The sequence below is a fragment of the Mya arenaria genome, chromosome 3, assembly GCF_026914265.1.
Source record: "Mya arenaria isolate MELC-2E11 chromosome 3, ASM2691426v1".
Taxonomy (NCBI): domain Eukaryota; kingdom Metazoa; phylum Mollusca; class Bivalvia; order Myida; family Myidae; genus Mya; species Mya arenaria.
The window spans coordinates 29,165,186-29,192,665 of NC_069124.1; the positions used below are offsets into that span (position 1 = coordinate 29,165,186).

General features: G+C 32.8%; 1 protein-coding gene across 1 annotated transcript; it reads right to left on the minus strand.

The window, feature by feature from the left end:
- LOC128227208 (receptor-type tyrosine-protein phosphatase alpha-like) lies at positions 1-27,056 on the minus strand. Its single transcript, XM_052937511.1, has 26 exons — positions 26,912-27,056; positions 19,902-20,011; positions 17,053-17,265; positions 15,820-16,032; positions 14,081-14,203; positions 12,686-12,832; positions 11,671-11,817; positions 11,337-11,468; positions 8,431-8,560; positions 8,202-8,317; positions 7,833-7,963; positions 7,468-7,555; positions 6,939-7,012; positions 6,722-6,758; positions 6,383-6,480; positions 5,522-5,644; positions 5,238-5,383; positions 4,987-5,122; positions 4,586-4,735; positions 4,315-4,399; positions 4,093-4,166; positions 3,555-3,692; positions 2,125-2,250; positions 1,797-1,954; positions 1,423-1,561; positions 1-1,160 (listed from the first exon to the last, which is right to left on the minus strand). The coding sequence occupies exons 2-26, from the start codon at positions 19,966-19,968 to the stop codon at positions 1,089-1,091; spliced, it is 3,063 nt and encodes a 1,020-aa protein (XP_052793471.1). The 5' UTR covers positions 19,969-20,011; positions 26,912-27,056; the 3' UTR covers positions 1-1,088.
- Between the last annotated feature and the right edge of the window lie 424 nt (positions 27,057-27,480).

The window sequence follows — 27,480 nt, forward strand, 5'->3', positions numbered from 1 at the left end:
ATTTAAAGTGAAATCAAGTAACTTGCACGTGCATACAAACTGCCAATCACAAGGTGTTTAATCATTAGATAGACTTCAATACAAATGTAATTATTCTCAACAGTTATGTTTATACAAATGCATAGTATAGTACCTTTTACAGGCTAGCAAAAGCAACAAGATATCCATTATATCACAAGATACTTCAGTTTCAAATATACTGGTAGTGCACTAAAAGTATGTTGTTTTAAATAGTTTCTATTATTAGTATACTTATTATTACTCCATTTTGATTTACACGTTCATGCTACATTCCGTGTGTAGGTATATCTCAATACAAATGTCAAATATCTTTACAGTAATATTTTAACATTTTTTTTGTACATTTTACAGGCTAGGGACAGCTGCATACTATAAATTACATCACAGAGTACTTTAGTTTCTACGATACTAGTAGTGCACTTGAAGTACGTTTGATTTATAAGCTACTTTAATAAATATATTTACTACGTACCGAATCAGGTATTTTACTTTAATGTTATATTTTAATTGTTGTTAAAATAAGGAGAGCCAATTCCAAGACAAAAAACACGTATACCTAAAATCTGATTATACGTGCAACACATACAAATTGATCTCAGCCGTTATTTTCGATAAACACGACACGTTATTGTTTTGTCTCTACTAACTGACCATTCAACAGGTCTTTAGCTTCGTGTAAGCTAACCATACAAAACTCAAAAAGCAAAAATACAATGCGTGATGATTACACACTTGAAACATTTATGTATAAGTCAGAGTTTTGAAAAGTATTATAAGAATTCCAAAATTGCGACTAACCATGCAATAAAATAATAACTAAATTTTGATAATAAAACACACACACACGTGCGCGCGCGCGCGCACTCACATACACGCACGCACGTCCGCACGCACGCACGCACAAACACAAAACGTTTAAAACATCCAAGCAAGCAACCGTGGCGTAAGTACGATTTGTGCTGTTATGAACATTAACTTCATTAAACTCTTAAATTGTTATTTTCTTTTCGTCTAGCACTCTACTGTCTAAGGATATTGTCGCATTTAAGGATTTTTGCAGGTTTTCTTTAAATGTTCTCATAGTCCGTTGTGTTCTTGGCATGTTCCAGAAGTGAATCGTAAATGAACTTGTATTGGACCTGAAAAAAGAAAGTCTGTAGTCAAAACAGATAAACACGACACGTTAATGTTTTTCTTAAAGATAGTATGAATCATAGACGAAACAATATACACTTTTAACATGCTTAGGATGCGCACATCAACTACCAACACTGTTGATTTTAAAATAAGAAAATACGAAAGAAATAATATGCAAATATTATCTTAATTGGAAATTTGATGACAAAGGTAAAACATTTATAAACGTAATGCAAACATTTAATATGTACACATGTTACGCACAGTACTTGGTATAATGTCCTTATTTCTCTGTTTCATTGTCTTCACAGTCTCCACGATGTTTATCTGACCTCGTGTCTTTTCCATGCGATGAAGCTCATTCAAAAGTGCTGCGATCAATCCACTTCGCTTATGTCCCGTCCTTGTTATATACAATAGTGTTGATATTTAGCTGTTTCATAAACAATGTTTAAAACATATTGTTGTGCTACATTTACCAGAAATAATTTCAAAGACATGTCCAATTGCAAATATAACTACAATGACATTATTGCATAATAATATTACTGTAAATGGTCATAACTTAAGTATGGCCAATATTTCAATAGAGCGGCCACTTACATTACAGTAATTGAAACCTTTATTAAGATACCTACTCGCAGTGAATCAAAACAGGTCTGTTTTCGGCTAGGTGCGGCTGCCACTTTCTTACAGCATCGAGGCAGTCTAACATGTTTTGCATTGGCGGAAGTGTTTCTTCGTCAGCCCAACCGGTGATTTGAAATTGTTTTATTGTTGTTAGATAATCTTCGTCCTAAAATGGATATGTAAACTAAAAGTGACACTCTTTACCGTTTTCCTATTAAGAAATGCAATTAAATACGTATGTATACCCACAAAGGATACAGTTAAAGTTTTTTTTTAAAATATACACATTAATACTATGTTGTACTTTATGTATTACAAATTCTTTCAGGACCACACCTCATTGTCCTCGTCCCGAAATGAAAAGCTCCTTTCGTTAAACGTTTTATTCTTCCGTTCTTGTATGAAGTTAACCGAATATCTTCCAACTTTCCCATTTCCATTTCCGCCCATGTAAACACAGGTCTGAAATGCAGACCAAACCATGAATTTCCGCTGGTATGTTCGTATTGTCAAAGGTAAAACAAACAAGTGATTGTTAAGCCATGCGTTACTACAATTAGTTTAAAGGCAACCCGAAAAATAACTAATTAGGTTATCGGATGTCAGCTTAAGACGTTCTTATAACTCAATCTGACCACCCGGACAAACACTAATAGGCAAAATATTTATGATAACCCTGTTTTGCTGCATTAGGTTAAGGCCTACCAGACACATTAAACAAACAACAAAAGATACTCAGTGGCACAAATCATGCAAAGCATAAATACACATTAAATGAGCCGCGTCGCGCGATTTTGGGCCTTCGGACATATTTTTGCTATTACAATGTTTTAAGGTATTTGAATGCCATGAAATTTCAGAACGATATTCTGAAATTTTCATGTTGATATCACTTAAATTGCTTAAGTTACGTGTTTACAAGTGAGATCATGTATTGCGCATTTTGAATACTAAATTTGACGTCATTCAAATGACGTCGTAATAAAACTGCATTATTCAAATGACGTTCAAAATTATTGTATCGATATTACAACTAGCTTATAATTTAAATTATTTTCTTATCACAGAATCTTTAAGGAACATAAATTACGATAAAAATAATGAATCATTTTTGTATTTTTAATACATTTGACCGTTTTAAACACAGACTATCAATCCAGTCTAAATATGTCAGGACGAAATCCATGGTTGCTATGGAAACATGAGAAAACCAATGGTTATAAATTATCGAGAAAATGATGCACCAGTGACAAACCTTAAAAACAAAGAAGTCAGGAAGAAATCGATTTACATAGAAATAATCATTATTTTTGGCATTTTTTATTAATGATTATTTCATTTGTAATAATTATGTCCGAAGGCCCAAAATCGCGTGATGCGGCTCAAATTATCTTTATTCATATTTTTCAGAGCAGGCGTTCACTGGGACCTAATCCACCATCGAGTTTAAACAAGTCGACGTCTGTAAAAATCATTTTAACTTATAAAAGACGAACACATAGTTATTATTTTTATTTCACAAATATTTGACGCATTAACATGCCATAAGCACTTCCATTATCCAATTGCTATATTATACAGTATGTGCTACCTTTGTTTGGGCTCATAAAATCCTAATACATCTATCCAAGGTTCGTAACTTTATAACTACAGAGTGTCGTTTGGGGGCCCGATGCGCAAATGACGTGTGATTCGATATATGTTTATGTCGTTTGGTACATTGAAATATCAACCCACGGTACTTCGTTTCAATTGTTCTCCCATACCTGGTGTGCCCGGCAGAATGTAGAGGTAAGCATAATGACGGTGATCACGTGCTGCTCCTCAACAAGGGACCAAAACTCTTCCAGCTCCTCTTCACATGGAGATTTACACAGCAAGAACGTGTTCTTTCCAGAAAAGCTCTGAAATATTCACATTCACAAGGGCAATACATCCGATAAGTGAGAAATAAACAAGTAAAAAGTAATTTCATTGAAATTAGATATCGTGTCCATTATTACTGGACATTTCCAATCATGAAATTTTCGTCGAACGTGTATAACACAAAATCAGTTTATTAATTAAGGCAGCGTTAACTTTTTATAACACATAAAGATTGTGTTGAAATATATCAGCAATATAGTTGACAACAGTTTTGATAATTGATAATACACTCTCTTGTATATAATTAAATGTATTCCATCCAAATTATAAAAACGACAAAGGCATGGATACAGACAGTTAACCCAGGTTCATCCAATATAAAAATGGTAACAGAACATAACAGATCACTTTTGGTGAAATAGTACGCTGGAGTCTTACCGGCAACAGAATTGAGCCGAGCTGTTGTGTAAAATCTGAACCTCGTTTCTTTAATTTCGGGCGGTATGCGTCGACTACAATTAAGGAGCAAGGGATAATTATATAACTCTTTGCTTTTCAACTGTGCAATATGAACTATATTCTTTTTTATATGTTTAAAGAATAATCAATGTACACGATTCATATATTTAACATATAACACTACTTAAAACTTATACATACTCTCTGAAAGAACTGTTTCCATGTTTCCATATTCCGGCCCATTTTGCAACTGCTGCGACTCATTTGTAAGACTTTTTTCTATCAACTGTAATCAGTGTATAAAACATAATCAACGCTTTAAGTAACACAAACCAAATACACTGATTATTACCAATGTGGACCAAACATATAATGCCTTAGGCGTATAATAAGTTCTTTACTATCTCAAAACTGATAAAAAAGACAGTATCTAGCAGTCATCGTTTATTTAGTAGTTATATCATCTAAGTACCAGAAACTGTTGAACCAGCCTCGTTTGTTTTTGTCCCGGTTCTCTTGTCATCATGAAGGAATGGACACTTTCAAATTGTCTATACCAGACGTGATCATTGCCCATCAGTAGAGCTTCGGCAAGCGCTTCGTGCAGGTATATATACTGATCCTGATTGAAAATCATTAAAACATAAACTTACATACAAGGAACCATAGCTAATATCAGGAATCGGGGTTACTAAAATATCGGGTAACTCTAGCATTAAGGCCGTTTTAAATTGTCTCGAGCTGGCGCCTTTCTAGTGTCATTTGAAAAAATAAGTACCACGTCAGATGGCAATAAAACTACAGGTCTTCTACAAAAATAGTAGTATAAACATGTACAAGTTTAAGCATTAGCTAGCAGAGTTTAACATCGACCTTTGTCTGAACCATGTTGACTCGTTGCCGCCTCAGGGCTATAACCATCTGCAAAGGTCTAACACAGTTTTCGGTCTTTGCTTGATCTACGAGGTTGTCAAGAGCAATAAACGTGCCTGTCCGCCCCACACCGGCACTATGAAAATAAATACAAACTTTTTACCAAGATGTATTTTAAGCGCTAAATAATATAATTGTAATCAAGAACAAATGATAATGTAAAATGTAAGATTGAGTTAATAAAAGTATACCTGCAGTGTACTATGATTGGGGAATTTGTAGACTTTGTTTCAACAGCATTCAGAAACTGAACAAGACACCATCCATTGTCAGGGACATCTTTATCAGGCCAGGCTTTGAAATGATACTGTTGAATCCGCCTGGATTCACCTTGTTCCTGGAAATAGTATCAAACGTAATACCTGTCACGGAAACCATTACAATGAAAATCGTATGAAAAGAACACAACATTATTTTATGCAATATTTGATAGTATTATGCTTAAAAAGTAAGTACTTGGATTATTGTAACAAACCTTTTTGACAATTAATGTTCTTATTTCATAATCTCGAAACGTTTTAACAGCTGTGAAGGATATGTCGATTCTACCGAAAGAGCAGGTTTGGTCCATTTCTGGCCAGTATCTCAGGCACTTTACCTGATAAAAATGTAAGCAATTAGCAAAATAAACTTATTTGCGGCGTTGCTTTAATGGTTAAAATTGGCATAAAGGAACCGATGCAAGGAGAATAATATATTACATAATTATTATTTAAGCTAGAATGATGAAGCTTAATGATAGTTGCTGCGATTACCAAAAGGATGAAGCGGCTAGTGTGACATGTTTTGAATGACAAAGAAAGTTTGATTTGTATTTACAGTTCTATATAATAATGTAAGACATATTTGACCTGATGATAAAAATCTATATATTTATTTTATAATAGAACATCCTGAAGCAAATGCTAATGTTATAGTCTGATATTTAGTTCAGTCGCATGATTGATTTATGGAGGATACAAACGAAAAAGGGCACAATGTAGGTTAATGCAAAATGCTATTTTTTATTTTTTATGCATACTTATGTTTAAATCATTTGACTTTAATGACCAAATCGAAAAAGCATATGATTTTTGAACAGATTTAAAGGTATAAGCGATATTTTTTGCGGTTTTCAAATTGGGGTGATTTGAAAACGAAATTTCCATTCAAATAATAAATTTGTCAAAGGTTTAATTTTTTATCTTTTAATAATTAATACTTATTTGTTATCAAAGTCAAAAAGTCCTTTTTTGCATCAACGTATACTGTGCACCTTAAGCGAAATTACAAGATACAACACGCGAAAAAATCATATATGATCAACATAAAACAGTGTTATTCAAGTTGTTATTACCGTCGCCATTTCAATCAGGTTAGTAAGCATTACTATCTTTTCAGCTTTCTCTTGCCAGACCATTCGCCAGAAGTCATCGATCATATTTTTGGTTGGACCTTCACCATAGAATAAGAAGAAAAAGACGTTTTCACTTCCTGAATATTAATACACAACCTTTTTATAAGTAATCTTATTCATCTTTACGGAACAAAAGAAAACTAATGTAGTTTGGAAATAAATACCACAAGTTTTGAGATCAAATAAGACTTTATTTGACAAAAAAGGTCATAGCTGTTCTCTTGCTTAGTTTCTTTGTCAACTAGTAGAATATCATAGAAAAGAGAACTAATGTATTACCTTGAGACGCAATAAACTTTTGAGCTTTATCGTAACCCTGTCAGGATAAAATAGAAACAACGTTATCAATGTCAGTTATAGATTTTGCTGGTGGCTGCTGGTAGAATGGTTTGATTCTAGATTTTGATTTCAATTCACAATCCGACTACATATTACATGTGTAAGACACAGAGGATTTAACTTGTTTGATTATTTCAAGATTATGAAATAAGGTTACGTCTATGTAGCTCGCATTAATGTAGTCACAGTCGTCACTCTTTTCCATCTGTAACGTCACGCGGGAGTGGTCATCTAAACATAAGCAGAACACACATGAATGGTAAGACAAAAATGAAATCAATTATATATCATATTTGTTTGTGTCTAGGATGAAGTCGTCTTTCTCACTAAAATATTTATTTTCAAAATACACTATACCTCCTTTACATGATAAAAACATTCCATGACCTTATTGCTGTACTAACATAGATGAATGCAGACTGATGTAACGAATATTAGGTGTAATAAGTGTATTAATTCACACATGAATCATAATTATAGTTTAAGTAAGGGTATTAACGTTTTTTTTGGCATTATGTTCTAATGCTCATGTTCAATGTTCAGAAAATATATAATTTTTTATATAATTCCATCAGGCCTAGTAATCAATTACACACGTTGCCCGTTTATGAATTTTCATGGTTCAACTATTCATCTCTTTCAAGTTTGAATGTATGTATACTGTTTCCTCGCGTATCGAGACTTACATGCGTGCATCTCCCTGTATCTGTTCTTCCCCTTGTTTTCTTCCCTGCCAGCCACATCGTGTTTATGGACAAGTCCGGTTGGAAGTTTCTGTGGGCCGGAAATTAAAGTTGATCTTTATAACAATAAATAAGTAAAACTTACGAGAACTACAAGTCATATCATAGCCTTGACCTATGTCGTCTTGTGTACAGTATTCACCGCCGGAAATCCAACTTGATCACTGCCATTTATGTTTCTAAATTTTAAAATTTACACGAACGTGTGCATGTCTTTCTTTATCGTATCATAATATAAATAGTAAAAATGAATTAAGCAAATGGCAGGTTTACATACAAAACAATTAAAATGCGTTGTGAGCACTTACTGCAAATTCGTCGTTAAAGTGTTGGCATTCGTTCCTCCTGTTGTCTCTGATGTAATTCCAAAGATTGTGAATCTGAATGCCAGGTATGTTATCTTCAAACTCATAGTAATTAACATTTGTGTCCTTCCTATCTACAACTCAAATATTTTAGTAGTTTGTTATACTCTTACATGAAATAGTCTGTGGTAAATGTGATAGATCCAAGCATATTCAAAAATGCTTCTGAAAGTGAAATTCCAAACCAAGGCTTAGATACCTTGTTACTAAGATTCTAGAAAAATACGTTTTTGGTGATTTAAGTGTCTTCTTCAAAAATGTTTTGTAGTTACAATCTTCTACAAATCCATCTTAATAATAATATTCACTCACTTTCTGATATATTTGCAGAGATGTGGCTCAATGAATGTGAAACGGTCTGCGCTGGTGTATCTAACTCAGCGTTTCCGTACGTTTTACTTGATTTTACTGTTAAACTTTGCGGTTTTCTGAAAAAAATCATATACTCATGGTATATTAGTCGTTAATATTCAAACATTTAAATAGAATCACAATTAATAATCAGTGATTACAGAACATAAACTGATTGACAATGCCTCACCGATGTCTTCTTCTGTAGAAGTAAAATACCACACCAACAATGGCAGCGACACCACAAAGAGCTCCGATTACACTTCCAGCAACTGCACCGGCGTTAGAAGCCTCTTGCTCACTGTGATATTCAACGAGAGCTGGAACATATAAAGCTTACCCGCTATACTAATTGTCACAAACATCTCAATGTATTGTTTTTGCACATAACTGTGGTCGAGTATATCTTGCTTAATGTATATACACATTATCCAGTTGTAATACTTCAAACGGTTTATATCATTAAGCTATCGTTTTAATTACATTTCACACCTATACTGCAGTGAAATCTACCATATACGAACGAACAACCGGTAGAGCGTGTGCAAACAGCGTCTGTTATAAGTACTTCAATCAGGAATAGTGGCAAACTTAAGTTCTTCATTTGTATTGATTAAAGCCCTTAACATGTCTCAAACATCGTGTATAAACCAATCCAGTTCAATACCCAAAAAGAAGTAGCATACACGTAGGTAATATATTGGAACTAAATGGATACGTTCAAAGGCTTGTTGTTGAATCATCCATGTATTTATAGTGATAACACTGATTTTATTAGTTTTCCACAATTCCAATATATCAGATAGCAAAACACACTTCTTTTACTGCTCCTACAGCTACTGCTAATGCTACTTCGACTACTACTACTTCTACTGCTACTTCTTTATTTATACACTTATATAATAATAATAAAAATAATAATAATAATAATAATAATAATAATAATAATAATACAGAATATAGATAATCATGATCAAACTAATATCTTCATGTTGTTAATGAAGATGATTAAACAACTGAGGTTCGATTTTAATTGAGGAAAAACAATGAACAATTTATGATATTATTTAAATAAATCAATATCGGGGATTATAAAATTTATTCTTTTCCAGTGTAATTGGATTAAATAAACATGTATTGTTATTTGAATTACTCCTAATAGTATATAGATCTGGCATGGCATGGAAAGGTAAAACCACGTTTTTTTTACTCATCGTTTGTAGTTAAAACAAATCAGTCCAAAAGTAAAACATATTTTAACATACTTAAATGCAAAATATATCCTGCTTCAAATTATGCTTCAGATCACTCAAGTTCTTCAGACAAGCCATGAGAGATTTACCCATCAGAAGCATGACTTAAGTTTTACATTACACTGCGACGGGATAAATTTGCAGTTCAGCAGATCCAGGAGACGTATTTCCAAGCTTTAAGTGGGTATCAATTACCTACCATGAGAACCGACGTTACCTCTGCGTTAAAGTAAATTTTGATTTTGATTTTATGACTAATGTTAGGATTTAGGCATCATTGTAATGTTGAATATAAATTGATAATAGTATTATATGTTTGGGTCTAACCAAATGTATTTGCTGCTCTTTAATTTATATCTTATTTGCTAAGAAACAGTTTCTTTTTTTCGACAGAAAACACCGTGGTACATATTAAACTAAAGTTTAAAGCTCAATATCTTCTCTTTTCTTCAGATTCATATTGAATAAGAACATATTATAAACTGTTTCAATCTGAGTGTGTTAATTATGCTTTCAGTTACAAATAGCAGTCAACAATTTTTTCCCAAATGATGGTATCGGAGCACTGTTCAAAATGAATTCTTTTTACAGAAGTTTTTAAGAATATATTGATTTCATACAAATTTCCCAAATTCTATTTGGCAAAAACACCCATATCAAATTGGTACTCATAAGAGATTGGAATTTGCCCACGGGGCAATCCAAAATCACTGTAAGGGTTAATGCACTATATGAGCATTTTCATTTTCCAAAAGTATCTTTTTTAAATTCACAAAAAAATCAAACAGGCAGTCATGTCAAACTCCAATGTGAATTGATAAATCCTAACGGGCATGGCTTTAAAAGAACGGATTGGATTGTTTTGTTAACCGTATTGGATATACTTTATGTATGTACTTTCTTTTGAGTCAAATAAACTATTTAAATAAACACAAAATGAAGGAATGTGACGTTTTATTTTTTTAAAGTACAATGTGATAACAATGTATCATTATTAATGCGACTGATTCAATTTTTACTGTAAGAAATATCTTCGATATTCGCTTTATAGGCTACAACACAATTCAGAACTTGCCGTCTCTTTACATCTCATTGTATAGTTGGGTCAAATGCCAGACACCTTTTACAAATATCAGTTTGACGACTTTCGCCGCAAAACAGAGTACATGGCCTATATTGCCCTGATGATGTTATACCATCGTGAAGCTCGCTTTTACTTTCGCAGATGAAATATTAATTCACTGGAGAAACGCTATTTTGTCAGCGTGAGTTATAAACTCTGCTCTCTTTACTGAACTCATTATCACATTTACATAAATGTATAATACTGACAAGTTTTACTCTTAAGGTCTATCAGGTCTATCAGGAAATAATAACCAGGCTTGCAACCAAGGTTGCACATCCCGCTGACATAGTGACAATCTTCAGCAATACAATGTTGTCTGCAAATGCTAGAGCACTTCTCGCCATAACCGCCGGTGGGACATTCTTTAAAACATGAATCGACCTGTCTGGTTTCACGCATTAAACAGTTATATCACCTCGTACTCTTTTATTAAAGTTCCGCGTATTTAACGTGTCACCTATCGGCAGCAAGCAATATGGGTCAAATACTAACGATAGCCAATGTGCATACCAAATATAAAATATGGGTATATAATATATATGCACGAGTTCATGATCGCAACCATACGTGAAAAAGGGCGACAAAAAATACCAATTACACAGTCGAAAATCTAATAATCTCTACAGATGGGATTGGTGTTTATTTGAAGTACGTTAAAATATGAAATACGTTAGTCAATTAGTACAACGAGTGATACTAATATCCAGATTCGAACACCTTGGTCACATTTATCGCCAGTGTATCCTTCTGTACAGCCACCCGTGCAATGACCATCAGTTGTGTTACATGGTAGCTGTTTACATTTCCCACACCGCGTTAAACAATCACCGTAGAACCCAGGATGGCAATCTAAAATAGATTGATTTGTGTGATTTGAGGCTGTTGACAACATTATCTATGTTGTTTTATACAATTATTACCCCATTTTGGCAATCATATGCAAAACAAAATGATATAACCCAAGTATTGTCAAAACTCAAATAGTTAACGCAATGTTTATGCATATGCACACGAAAATTCCAGCGGAGAAAACATTTACGGAATTATTTACTAGATGAGCAGTTCGTGCTTATTGTAAAATCGAATCCTGGTTTGCAGCCTTGCACGCAGTTGCCGTATTCTTCGTTGCAAATGTCGTCCAAACAATTATGTGAACAGTCTTGGCTGCAATTTTGGCCAAAGTAACCTCGTGGACAGACTGCAACAAAAATCAACACACCAATAACGTATGGAAGGGCAGAGGGTCATAATTCCAATCCTATTAGCGACTGTTGTTGGACATTTCTTGTGGAAATACTGTCTTTTGTTTTTAAAATGTCAGAAAACAAACCGTGTCTTTTTGCTAATCTGTTTCTTGTTACATCTAATTTTGTATTTCTAAACGCATAACTTTAACCTATAAGACAATTGTTGTTCGCTGCTTTGGAAACTTTCCTCGATCATCCTGTTATCTATGTTTTCTATAATATGTTATGTCATATTGTAGCTAGCTTCATAATTCTTGTAAACGAATATACGTAGAGCTAATAGAATTGTAACAACTTGATCAAGATGTCCTCCGATAAAAATTGAACTATTAAAGCAATGTTATTGTATGCATGTATAAATGAAAAATAGACGCAGTGAAAATGCATTAATCAAAAGGAAATTGAAAACACAAGGTTATTTAATCATCAACAGGCGAAATGGAATTTATAAAATGCATGAATATAATGAAATAAACAAACAAGGTAATACAGTCAACACTCGCATTGGAACTATAGCCCCTCTACCCTTCTATGATAACGTACAAGTAGTTCTAGATATTTGTAACCCCCCCCCCGCCAAAAACAAATAAAATAAATAAAAAAATAAACAATTTATACAATATATAACTTCTTTTCAGACGATGCAATAATAAAAATGATAACTAGAATCCATTTCGTGTTTTGATCTTTTTATGAAGTTGGGAAAAAGTCTTTTATCATTCTGAATTTTAGAATAGATATTTTTGCCAAAACAAATGTAAATCAGATTATGCTAAAATTTGTCTATTTGTACCACAAATATTCCAGTGGATAACTTACCAGATGAGCAATTCTTGTATTTTGTAAAATCGAATCCTGGTTTGCATCCTAACACGCAGTTGCCGTTTTCTGCGTTGCAAGTATCGTTCCTACAATTCTGTGAACATTCGTTGCTGCAATTGTGTCCATAATAACCTTGTGAACAGACTGTAACACAATTCAACAAACCAGTTACGCACTTCTATATATTTGGTAAAAGAACTAAACATACTTCAGGTATGCGTTTTAACATAATAGCTGGTATTGTAGATACAATTCATGAATTTTGTCTGAGAGTCACAGTAAATACGTTTAATAAAAACATTGCAATATATGATATAATTACGGTAAAAAACATGTTTTTACTCGTTCCTGAAAAGTTTTAACGTATCTGTGACATCCGCGTGATACATGTCTATTATTAGAATAATATGCCTGTATAATATGAAAGTAGTGCACATGAAGCGTTACGTCACTTAAGCTTTTTAAAATGACCGCTGTAGAGAATACACTTGGGAAGCTCGCTATTGAATGTATCTAAGCAATACAATCGATTAAAGATCACGCATTGTAAACAAATGTTAAGGGCCTCTTAATATGAACATATTTAGTTAAAAAGTTGCTGTAACTTAAAGTGTTGTCGTTAAGTGTTTATGCTCGGCTCGCAATTGGACAATGACGTGACAGAAATGTATTTATATCTCGCGCTATGAATAATATGTATACAAGAGAATTCCCGATTTAAATAATTTTCGCTGTAGAAAATGATCTCAAAATGTACGCGGTAAGCTTATAGCTGTTTACCATAACATAAATTAACTACTGTTGAAGAACACGAACACAAAACTAACAACTTGATGACATCATATTAAAACGGTGTTGGAGTTGGCCAAACTGACTTTCGTCCATATTAAAGATGAACTCGGACCCTGATTCATTAACGTTTTATATTGCTTGTTAAATATGTCACTTTTTGCCAGTATTTATGAAATATTTATCAATAAAAACTGGCAAAGTGTCATAAATACTTTAATCAACAAAATAATCTATTTAATTTCGTTCATAATAAATTTATTCAGCTTGTTGTTTTCATTTTTTGTGACACATGTTTTAAGTACGGCCTTACGAATAGTTTTAGAGAGGGAACTTGGGAAGGCATCCCTGATGGTGATTGAACCTAAACTATCTTCAATCAGAGGCGGACATCTATATTATGGACCACTCAAACCCTCTAGACCACTCATAACCACTAATGTCCTATAGTTTAATTATCTCGACTGAATAAGAAGTATCAAAACTATTAAGAATTTGCATAACTCAGACTTAAACAAATATATTTCATTAAAGTAGCATTCTTAATCTTAAAAACGAGTGCGTCTTTCACCACAAGGCACTTGACATTGAGTTTAAACGTACCTTCACATGTAGGTGGCTCCCAACCCGCATCACAATCAGTGCAGTGGCCCGAAACAACGTCACATTGGTTTTTACAATGACATCTTCGCAAACACTGGTCACCAAAATATCCAGACGAACAGTCTGTCATTATTAGAAAAAAAATTATGTTATTATAATATAATAATAATGTTTGTATTACTTATCACATTAAAGTCAAAGCATGCACCTATAGCGACAAACAATGCTTACATTGAAAGTTGCCATCGTTTTCCTACATATGTTTGCGCCCATAAAAGCCATTGCTTCAATTTGTAAGTTTAAAACGGTTATATCTGTAGCTTATAGTTATTTAAAACATGTTTGTGACGTCATCATTGTTCTTTTTGTACTCTATATGGGTTATTGGACTGCGTTTGTACTTTATTTCTACTAACCGTCCAATATTTTAAGAATGGACTGTCAAATATGTTTATAATTTACAGTCATTGTTTAAATAATGGACGGTCATTGTTCTAATAATGGACAGTTAGTACAAATAGAAGTATGATAGAATCCAGACGTATGTTGACAAACTTGTTTTTTATTGAACTTTGTAGAAATATGAAAAACAATAAACAAAATAAAACCCTTCTTTATTAGCGTTTAATAAAATTCCGATTTTTAGGTTGTAACCACTCAGTGCCCAGAGAAGAGGTTTGCGCAGCCGTAAGGGAAAAGAACAATGTTTATTAGTTGTATGTCCCTTAAAGAGTAGATAGTTTTTTTTTAAAAACGCTTCCGTTTTAAGTGAACAATGCACAATTAAATCACAGTTTGCCCTTGTTATATATACGTAGAGGTTTTAAGTTTTGTAAAAGTAAGGTGACATGAATTAATATCTTCGCTACTCTTACTCCGCCCATTGTGAATCATAAATTTTTAATTCAGGTAATCTTACTGACTTAGAATACAACCTCATTGGCTGACACATTATTTACGCAAACCATGACACAATGATTGTGTATCGGATGAGTGGCAGTTGGCGGATCTTTAAACACCTTCTTAATGATTAAGTCTAGTACTAAATAATTGCCTATCTGCAAATTCATTGGCTGGAAATAAATGTTGTATTCTAAAAGTGATTATTTTGAATAATTACAATTTATATATACATGTAAATGAGCGCAAACTTATTTTGATTTGCTTAAGACATTAACATGATGTGTTTATTTTGAAATGGTGTGACCGTGTCCAATAAGTTGACAATTGCGCCATGAAATTTATGATTTGTCCTCGTTGTTTACATGTTTTAAATAAGGGAAACGCCTCTAATTGTCAATTATGTCAGCAAAAAACAGTCTCGTCACTGCATGCCTCGGACTGTTCTTTCTCTGACATAATTCGGCCTTTCACCCTTACGTAAAGTTTGATGTAAATTATATTGAACAAACATACTAACTTTAAACAGAATTTGTAAACTCGAGCCTAAATTGCCCAATCTCCAATAGCAGTAAAGACTCTGGTAAATTAGTTGTCAAATGTCAAATGAAGGACATATTAACTGTCTCCGCTTTTTAAAGCAACTTGCAATTGATGAATGTTGTCAGTACACATTACACAAAGTTGAAATTGTCATTACCTGACCCTTTAAAAACTATTTTAAAAACAACGTTTTAGTTTTCGACAATCATGTTCCACATATTAGAAGTTTTATATGACACAAATTTCTCACAAAGCTGTCTTAAGTCAAGAACATTTTACGGAGTATGCTTTCTTACTTGCTTCGAATACTTCAACTTCACAAATAGTCATCACGTCCTTCGCAATATCTTTTTTGATGTTGATATACTGGGCAACCCGAGGAGTGTTATTAAAATTCACAATTAACCCAATAGTATTCCAATCAGGTGAGTGAACGACTATGCCGTTGTTAGGACCCATCGTGTCGTTACTTATGGAGGCACCAAGGTTTTGACTTTGTTCCACGGTATCTAAAATAAAATATGCTTCAAACGATGCCGATTTAACTCAACTCCGATCTCGGGCTTGATCCTTGCCAAGTGACACTAAAACCCGGGCCGCGGCCAGATGAAAAACATAAACAAATACTATTAATAACGGGCATTTACCTATTAAACCTTTTTGTAGTCGAACTGTAATAAAGTAAAAGGGCAGCTGTTATATCAGACAATAAAACACCGAAAATCGCAAGCGACTTAATTTGTGTTGAATAATTAAACCACTTTATTGAATCCTTTTGACGAAAAGCGATACCTCTTTTTGATACTTAATTTAACAAGAAAGACGGGCTTGTAAAAAATAGCCGAATCAATGTTTTAACTGTGTTGGTTCATTGAATATATTTTAAAAACAGATCCCATCAAGCTTCAAAGTTTCCGTACATGAACGGTTTGCATTGAATTCAAATTAAGCGACTAATTAACATATAGCATCAAATTAATCGCACAAGAATAACGCGGTAAAAATAGAAACTCATTCATTGTTTAAACCGACAATTCGACTAAAACTAAAACTTTTTACAAAACTGTACAGCAGCTTTGGCCTCATCATCATGTTAAAATCGGAGTCAGAAGTCATAGAATGAGACACGGTAAAAACGACAACGAGTAAACTGAATGATATCTTGCCTACAAAGAATGGGTGAGAAACATATAACACATGTAATTATGTACTTATAGTATAGAGTTTTAATACCATTCAGGGCGATAAATTTTGAGAAAATTTAACCTAACACACTTAGGCCTATTATATCTATGTGAATGCAACCATCCACCAAGAACGACCGTTTTACAGAATCAGTTTAAGAATGTTTCTTATCTTTTATCTTAAATGGTCACATTTGAAAGATTTAACAAAATATCTGAAAGTGCAACGTCAGCACTTATCGCTATATGTGAAAGATTTAATATTCGTGTAACAGGTATCGAAGAGTCATTGAGTCGATGTATTCCTGAAATATAATTTAATTCAAATAACCAATGTAAAGATACCTGTACGACCCGTGACAACAATGGAACCAATCAAGTGCTTGGACCCTAAATCCATTTCCCACCACCGAGGGGCTGTATCAACAGCTGTTACACTGCATGTGCATGGAGATGGAGGTTCATTGAAATCATGTACACCGTCAAATGCTTTCAATGCATCACATTGTGAGTAATTTGAGGACTGGTATGCACTTCCTTTCACTAGATTTCGGGTCGCTAGAATATAACACAAATATTTATAAGTATGATTATTCAACGCGACATTTTAGTAAAAATGCTAGTACTGATTTGGCCTATAGACAAGAGTAAAAATCATACTGCTTTGTGAATATATTACCCATGTACCACATGATTTAACACGAAACAACTCAATCTGTAGAAAAGAAATCCTTTCACAGACTGAGCGATGTGGTGTGAAAACCCTTTTATAGACTGATGGCAAGTGGAATGATAGGTAAGAATAATTAATGTGTATCCTTTTAACATCATAATTATCGACAATGTTAATATTTAAATATTATATTCCTCTTAAACATCACATGAGGGTTTCGTTAAGGTCAACTGTATTTTGCTTATTTAATGACCTTATCGAGGTAAATTTCACACACAATTAGGTCATACAATTCAGAAATAAAAAATAAAATAATCATAATGTAATTTTTTATTTAAATACAATATGCATATGATACAAAATAACGTCAGTTAAATAAGAACGTGATAATTTTTAAGAATCTCGGGCAAGATTAAGTTCGGCTATTAATTGGTTCCACTTTAAGGTGAGGTCAAGTACGACTTTTGGTAACAGTCCACTGATGTTTATGTCCCCTTTATAATTTTCAATTTAAAATAAATGGGGTCCGGATGATAACGAGAGGTTCAATGGTTCACGGTTGTCCGGTTAGCGCAGTAGTTAGGGCACTCGCTTCTCATATATGTGACCAGGGTTCGATTACCGGCCTGGGCGCAGGTGAATTTGGTTTGTTGTCACTATACCGGGCAGGTGATTTTCTTCGGGTACTCCGGTTCCCCTAAAAACACATGACTACTCTCTCACGTAAGATCCTCTGATATAAATACTTTTTCGTACATGGGTAAGGTACATGGATTCAAACCATAAATTACAAATGTTTATATGATTATTTCCAAATGTTAAGTATTATTTGGGCCCTACTTGGGTTCAATTTTCAATTCAAGTTACATATAAACAAAACTTACTTTATGTGCAGGCCATTAATATAAATATATGGGAAACATTGGTCAAAATAGTATATGCATATACTTAAGCATAATAAGCAGTATCAAGGTTTTTAAATAATCGTTGTCATATATAGGAATGTTTCAATCAGTTATAAGCTTGAACACTGTGATGCCTATGAGTTTGTCCAATCATGCATTCAATACCAAGTACCACTATGATAGCTATGGCGTACATATAGGATAAGTCACAAGTCGTCTTTTTATACACAATTTTACTCAAGAAGTTGTGTATTATATGATTACTAGCGTCAGATTCATTTTAATTCATGATTTTTCCAGAAAATATGTCAATGAAGACATTCATACCTGTTTCATGTGCTTAAATGATGATACCAATACCAAAAAACATTGTCATTTTTCCTGTGGTACAACATCGAGAAAAAGAAGTACCCGGAATAATTTAAAACCACCGGATTGCAACCATTAATAAAAACAAATGCGTTGTACACAACGATGTCAAGTTTTTGACAATTTTCTTCTTTTCTTACATCTGGTGTCTAGCCCCTTTAAGTTATGACAATACATAGCAAATTAATAACTTTACAAACAAAAATCATCGTAGGGCAGTACTGAAGTAGTATTAGACAAAATATTTTTCGATATGCCACTCCATTGCAAGGACATTCATGACTTTCTCAAGTGAGAGTTTAAAGCTTGATAAGTTATTATGTGGTCTTGTGTTTATCTGGCGCAAAAAATGCAGGAAATAAAAAAATAAAACTGTGAATGAAGTGTATTTTCTTGAGTGTCTATGATTGGTTGTCTGTTTGGTTTCGTTGTGTCTTTGTGTCATTTGTATGTTTTTGACTTTTTTGTCTTAGAGTTTCCGTACTATTAACCATTTTCTAGGTAACGTTTGAGTACCTAGTTTATGCTCAGTATTATTATTTAAACGTCTTGTTTTCTTTTAAAATGATGCTTATTTCAATATCTACGTGCTTATTTTTCTTATGTAGATAACTCGTCGTTGTAATGAATTAATTAAGAATGCAAAGTGCAACTTATTACTGTTGGATTTATTTACCTTTCAGTTTCACTTTGAAACCGATTGATATTTCCTAACCGCTGTAAAAAAACTGTCCGTCCAATCAGCTATAGTGTGACGGCCTTGTTTACAGATAACGCTCGTTATCTATTGACTGTTCTCCGTAAACCATTTAAATATTTAATGACTTCCCGTAAAAAAATACATTTAGAGCTGTGATTCGTGTACATTTCCTTTTATTTTTAAAACCAAATAGGGTTTAGTTAATAAACACTGATAATTGCATTCATTAAATGTTAACATGATTTGAAATCAGGTTTACAGTATAAATTTATGTTTCTATATAAGTATAAGTATAAGTATAAGTATAAGTATAAACTGATACAAGTCATATTAAAATATGCTGTTGCAGTGAATTTATTCATTTTAAAATACTAGACAAATTTCGCTACAACTTTTGGTTGGCAGATTAAACTTTTGTCCTTGAACGAATGAATTAATTCTATACTCATTAGGGGCGGTATTTAAATTGATCATTTCTAATAAGTATCTATACTTTAAACTTGATTTGCCTGAAATTAAATACTAGGATTGGATGTGATTTTTTTACCTGATTCAGCATTGGAAACAATGTTTAAAATCAACAAAACCAACAGATTGTTGAGTACTTGCTCCATAGAAGTTTCGGTTAAAACATCGTAATTAAGGTAAGCCAGCTATCTGAAATAGAAAAGACTGTGTCACAAAACATATTATATTAATACGTTATCATTTAGTGCAGTATGCATTCATCACTTTTGGAACGCTACAACTGCCAAATGTTGTGATACATTGTGCCATTATGTTAAACTGACAAGCTATTATATCTAAATAAATTGTTTTGATGTCTAACTAGTATGAAATCATGTCTAACCGACATGTGATCATGTATAACTGACGTGTTGTTATGCCGGACTGACATGTAGTTTTGTTTAAATAGCCTGTATTGTGTCTAAATAAAATGTTACTATGTCCAACTAGCATGATATCATATCTAACCGACATGTGATTATGTCTAACTGATATGTTATTAGTCAGACTGACATGCTAGTATATATTACTAACATGTTATTATGTCTAACCGAAATGTGAGTATCATGTATAACTGACATGTTGTTTTGTGTAGTGACTGTTGCTATCTGAGATCAATTGGTTATCAGATAATGAGTATGAAAACAAAACTAGATATTAGTATGTACATTATAAAAATGGTTTGATGTACCGTTAAGTCTATGTAGAATATTGTTAGGTTTAAATGAATTTTATAACATGTATACAAATATAATTTTGCCTGTTTGTGTCTATACATGTACATTCAATAAAACTACACAAAAGAAGGCATTCAACTGCAATTTATCATACACTTATTTGATTCGATGATATTTCTCAAACAAAAGTTAGCACGATAAATAGAATGATAATGTGAATTTCTCAAAACAATATTTAAACAGCTTTAGCACGGTTTTCTCGGATTTTTCTTTTCCAGTGAACGTGCAGGTTTAACACTATTGGATTTCTTCTTATTATGTAAATGATTAAATGATTGGTGATAAACATAAAACAAGTGAAAAACGTGACGTTTAAAGAATTTTTATATAAATATCATGTAATTACCAATTTTCTAAATGTAAAAGTAATTTATACTTATGAGTTGCTTTTATACATAGGTAATTATGACCGTACCTGAAATCCAGCTGCGTATGAAACAAATATGTAAACTGTAGTTCAGAAAACAAAACTTTGTGTGGCATTGTCAGATGCCTGTGTTATTCTAGTCGCTCATGTTTAGTTACATCTTTGAAGTTATTTATGATCTCATATAGAAGGAAGCTTTTTTCTGCTTTTTGTTTACGCTGAATTCCTTTTCTTATTTCAAGTAGTTAAATTTCGTATCTGAACACTTTTAGAAAACAAATAAACGTATTATTTTGTCAAATGTTTTTCATCGTTTTTTCTGCTTTCAAATTGGAATTCGATTTGTTTCAATAGTCAGTTTATTAGCCATTATAAATAATGCACACAGCAGTGCAGTAAAACAATGTTGAAGAAGACCTTAAAAAGGAACAAGAAAGGCGGCACTTGTTACCCAATGATAAACAACAAGGAAAGTTTCGCTGAAGCCCAAGCCATGTATACAAGCTGATAAATGAGACTGTGCTTGACGAGAAAGATATCTATATATTGTATAGAGACATTTGCTGATTTCACGTTGTTTACGACGATTGTAAGATGTTTGACAATGTTTGCTTTCTTTTGGTCTGTAGATAAGCTCCCATATCGAAACGGTTACAAACAAACAAGTTACAAGAAGTTGTGGGGATAAAATACAACACTATTCACTGATATATTCGCTAGTTTTTGAGTAAGTTGTCCTTGATAAAACAATAACTTCGAGTACTATTCTCGCGATTGCTACTAAACAACCCGTGCTTAGCGCTCTTGAAAAATAATAATAGCTCGGAAAGAGGGTGCAGAAATGATTATTTAAACGACTCTGCTAGTGAAGTTCTTCATATAATCAGGTATTTTTAATGTATTATATATAATATACACAGTGTCTTATTTCAATAGCATGCACTGGAGGATATCGGATACCTGCTTACTTGTTTCTGATAAAAGAACAACACAAGCACATGTACAAAGAGTACAAAATTTGTCCGTCGATTTTCCAGAGTGTCCATGGAATTTCCACGGAACTTCAATGGATATTCAGAGTGATGTTCTAGAGTAGTATTGGCGGACGGATAGTGAAAACAATTGCGGAAATATTGCGGCAAACATTGTAGCAGAGCCCCGGTCTAATATGATATTTAGTCGTAACATTTTCGCTGCTTAAGAGTGCTCAGCTTCACATGTAAGATAACGAGAGGAATCTATTCGATAAATGTTCTTAAGATATTTTTAACGAAACACATTTAAAGGTAACACAGTTATTAGCGTAGTTTTGACTACTCATTTTGTAATGATTTGCCTTTAACAACACGTACATCTAGGCTTTGGACAAAATATTAAGGACAGCTAAAACACTATATACACATATTTTCCTGTTATGCAGTCAGACATTGTTATGCAATTCAAGATCACCTGAATGCCCCCTAAATGAATTTCAATCTTTTTTTTACGAATTTCTGCGCACATTTTGTAACAGAGTTTTTTATCGACATAATTAAAAAACGTTAACTGTTTACATACGAAGGTGAACTATGCATCGCTGTACCAATCAATTGAACAGCGAAGTACCGCCCCTTTTAAAAAGATCACACCAAAGCAATTTTATCGTTCGTTACGCAGAAAATAGTAATGTGTTTTTATTCGTATTCAGATCTTTATTTGATCTTCAAAAAAGACAAGAAAATCTGGCACACATGTTTCATTTAATGACTAAAAGCTCACATCTATTTATTTTATATGCTTAGCTTTAGGTAATCGGAGCGAAAAAAACAAATGAAATTTAACGAGTGTAAGTAAACCACTTATTGAATGTTAATATCATGCGTTACCTTTTTAAATATCAAAACAACTCAACTGTTGTTTTTTTTTCATTTTGTTCGTTTACTACATAACTTATTATGATATTTAAAGTTAACTTCTACTCTAGTTGTATCCAGTTGTCAACTTTAAAATTCACGACGATGAGTAAACTTAAATATAGTTAAACAGTGTTCAAAATGTAAAGAAATGCAAATTGCCACCTCGTTTGTAGTGTTTACAATGTCAACGCTAAATAAAAAACGCCGCCCTATTAGCATTGTTATAGCATACTAGCATTCTTTTGTAAACTGTGTTCGTTTTTACCTCGCTTTCAAATTTTAAACATTTTACTGTTTGAACGGATCAATAAGTTGTGATTAAGTGGTTATTACTGCACAACGCATTCAGTGTTTTTATTATATTATAGCTTTATACAAAGTGTATTGAAGTCTGCATATGCAAAATTTAATTTAAAATACTGCCTCTGCTTTGCCTTACGGAGTCTTATGTAGTCTTGCTTTTAAGTCTCCTCCTCAGAGCAACACACTTTACAAATTCGTGACCTTATTGGAACCACGTTAGTTATTTTACTTGATATAAAGCATGTGGTGCAAAGCACAAAAAAGATTGGATAGTTCTTGTCCAATGTTTATGCTGCATTAAAGTGACTCTCGTATTCAAAATCAATACATTCACATGTATAATAAAACATAATATTGAGTGGTAAACCTTGAAATCTTTATTTAATAATGCATTGATGGAAATTATTAACTACTCAAACAAGACTTTTACCGTGTATTTAATAGCTGAAGCGCAAAAATATTAAATGATTGTTGAGTGCTAAAATATTAACTGTGATCTGTTTTCGTCTCATAAGGTAGATATATCATTTTTCCTCCACATTTCTTACAAATTAAACTCTGTATTCTTTATTGTAACCATTGTTTTTGAAATTAATTCATCCTTTTTGGTATATTTAAACAACTGTATGAATTGTAGTAAATCTCATTTGGGAGTAGGAGTGCATCTTTAACAGGTGTCCAGATAAGGAAGGAAAATTACAAAAAAGGCAACAATGATTCTTGCTTTACTTAAAGATTAATCAACTTCATCGACGTATCTATATGATAGGAATACACCTGGAGGTATATTCTCATAGTATTCTAACAGTAAACTTGCAATGGAAGAAACCCTATGACGAATAAGACTACGACTCGGACAGTGACTTTGGGCAATTATTTATCCAACGACCCGGCTTCACCAGATACTTCTCGCTATTAAGACGATGTAGAATACTTATTCATACATATTTTTTTCGTACGCTCGTACGTTTTGCTCTCAAAGAAAACAGACAATTTAATTATTTAATTAAGGGTGTTTCTTCATACACGTGAAGTTTTGTCATGTTGGAGTCAAAGGTCTTAAATGATTATTTTCCATGTGTGCTCTGCATGTTATTGACCGTTGGGCCTTACCGTTTCCATACCATTATTTATATATTTAGGTTACCTTGGAGTATCTTGATATGCTTGGCATTATTATTTTACTCCCAATATGTTAATGGTTATTTGACTATCCAAGTAGATATTGGTCGATACTGTAGACGAATCGGCATAATATCGTTTCAAACACAATGCACTCGTTTCGTGTAACTCGTTGTAGGATGTTGTACTTTTAGTTTCAATTTTAAACCGACGGCTGTGAACCACTGTCAGTCAATGAAGTACCTTTCGTGTGGCGGCGCTGTTTGTATACCGACATCGCTTGTTATTTATCGACTGTTCCCTATTTTCCATTTAAAAAACAACTTTATATATTCCCAGTGAAAACAGATATATGCTACTTTCAGAGCTATGTTTTAAGTCAAAATTTCCAAAATTAAATAGATGCACAAGGCAGTGGCCAAACTTTCAGGAAAATAGATACACAAACGTAAAGTAATTGAAGTAACAAAAACAAACACTACAAACAGACCACAGACTTGATAACATAGATTTATCTTTAAACGATAGGATTACCGCCTCACTGGATCACGATACAACTGAGGGCTTAGAGTAGTTTGTATGGCCATAACCGCACACTTGTCCTGACATCTTCCAATACTTATAAAATAAAAGTATGTATCTCATCGTATTCAAAACCTTACCGGGTTTAGTTAATTAACAACAATAAATATAATTTAATTCCTTTTGCAGAATCCAATAAGAATTCCATAATATCTTTTTAAACTTAAAGCTTAAAGCTTCACTGTAATGCAGTATTCAAATCAGTCGTGGCACATACATATAAGTAAGACTTTATTTAATTAAAGTGATTAACGAGAACTGAAGGTGTGTTTTACCTAATTCTGCGTCATTGGTTAAGATGTTCACCATTAAAATGTATCATTGTTTATTTTATCGATAAAATGCAAAATTGTCTTCAGATTGTTATATTTAAAGTGACACTCGAAAATTAATACATACACATGTATAACAAACAAAGTTTGAGTGATACACCTTTAACTACTTACTAAATAATGCATTTATGGAAAATATTGATTACTGATAACAAGATTGTAACCGTGTATATAATAGCTGATAACGCACAAATATTTGATTAATTGTAAGTCCTTAAAGATTTACAGAGATCAACTATCATCTCATACGGTAGAAATACCGGTTTCTTATCAGTTTTAAACACGGTATCCTTCGTAAAAAACATTGATTTCTATTATTATTCATACTTTTCGGTAAATACAAAAAATATTTGTTTAACATCTCATTTTAGAGTTAGAGTGCATCTTAAGAATGATAATCCGAGAACAAATCAGGTACTCAAATTTTGACAAAGAGGTCATTATAGATACCCTTGAGAAACCTGCTGGTATCTCTGCATTGGAAAAACCTTGTAACAGCTCGTTACAATACACATTTATTTTATAATGTAACAGTTTTTACAAACATAAAATGTACCAAGCGAGGGGTTTGTGCTACAATTTCCCAGACATTAAGCCAGAGGCGGAACTAATTAGATATTAGATATTTTGACGACAGCTTAATCTGATTGAAACTACAATTGTTCATATCAGGGTTCAATATTATCATTCTAATGAATTAAGATGATAGCAAATTACCTTAAATAAAATTTAGTTTTTGTTGTTGTTTATTTGTCAGGTTAAAGGCTTCAAAGTGTAATCATACACTCAATGCAAACAGAGTTTACAGACATGAGGATATTATAAATGCTTAGTATAACGAGGCTTTATGCAGACGCATAATGGATATAGATATGAAAACAACGTATACAATGAGTTTAAAGTTGTCTGAAAGGGTTAATACATTGAGTTTCAAATTCTTTCATTACAATTATCAATAGTCAGAATCAAAATTATGTTTAGTTTAATCATTTTAAAACATTTAAAAAAAATCAACATTATGCCAATTATTAAGATTATCCGAAATTGAATGTATATTTAAGGTATGTAGCAAAGGAGAATTCTCCAATTCTAATACGTTAAATAAACGAGTGATATACAAGCCAACTTCATTATTTATTTTAACTTAAAACTTAAAGTTACATATGCGACACAAATGTATGAAAATTCACAAAAATCGAATTCGAAACCGGCCGAATTCGACCCATATAACAGGTTAAAAAGTGGGGCTTGCAATTTCTGGCTAATATCTATTTGATTTATTTCTTGATGTGTTTGATACTTCAGTCTAGTGCATTAAGTTTAGGTAGTATTTCCATTTTACGAATATAAATGGCCATTTCAAGTGGTGTTTAATATTTCATGTGTTTTCATGTCATTGCTTTATTGTGCACTTTCAATTTAACCACTGATTATGTTTAAACATTGTCAACTTCCATGCCAACAAATACAGTAAAAAAGTAATCACTTTACAAATAACCATGAGAAACACAATCATTGAGAATCGTTAAAGTTATTCCATGGCTCACCTCTGTCTTTCTTATAAGATTCTTATACTGTAGGCACTTTTGTTACATGTTAACCATTGTCCGATAATAATGTGGTGATATATAAGCTGAATTAAACAGAACGTGACGAGGATGGGATACGAATTTGGGCAGTTCATGGTGGCGTGATGTTTTAAAAAAACGTACCTTAGATCCAACTGCAAGTTTGATTAAATTATAAACTGAAAATTACAATACAACGCGTTCGGTGGCAGTTTCCGATGCACGTGTTAATCCAGTACCACATGTGAATTAATATCAAAATAATTGTTGAGTTAATTCCGTAAAGGAAGCTTCTTATTGCATTTTTGTTGATATTGACTTCCTTACGCTTTTAAATGAATTTCCTCCCTACTTAAACACCTTAAGATAACACAAGCTAAGTGTTAATCTGCGTCTATTCTGCTGTCTTATTTTTATTACAAGTTTAAATATTCAGTTTATTTGCCATTATAAATATTCCGCACAGCAGAGTACATATCTTAAATCAATATTGAAGAAGAATTTAATTATTCACAAACAAGGAAGTCGGCACTTGAGAAATAAATAAAAACTACCTGCCTGACAATGCTCGTAACCCAAATATAAGCCACCAGGGAAAACTCCAATGTCGTCCAAGCCATTATATTAGATAATATATAAGAATGTGCTTCGAGAAAGGTATTCACATATGGTAAAGAGATAATCGCTGATACCGACAATTTGTTCATGTCTTT

Excerpts from the sequence above, each read along its gene's own strand:
- LOC128227208 (XM_052937511.1), bottom strand. The coding sequence starts at position 19,968 with ATGGAGCAAGTACTCAACAATCTGTTGGTTTTGTTGATTTTAAACATT. Across the intron at positions 5,123-5,237 it reads CCAATCATAGTACACTGCAG|TGCCGGTGTGGGGCGGACAG; the intron begins GTATACTTTTAT and ends TTATTTTCATAG. Across the intron at positions 1,161-1,422 it reads AGGACATTATACCAAGTACT|GTCCAATACAAGTTCATTTA; the intron begins GTGCGTAACATG and ends TTCTTTTTTCAG.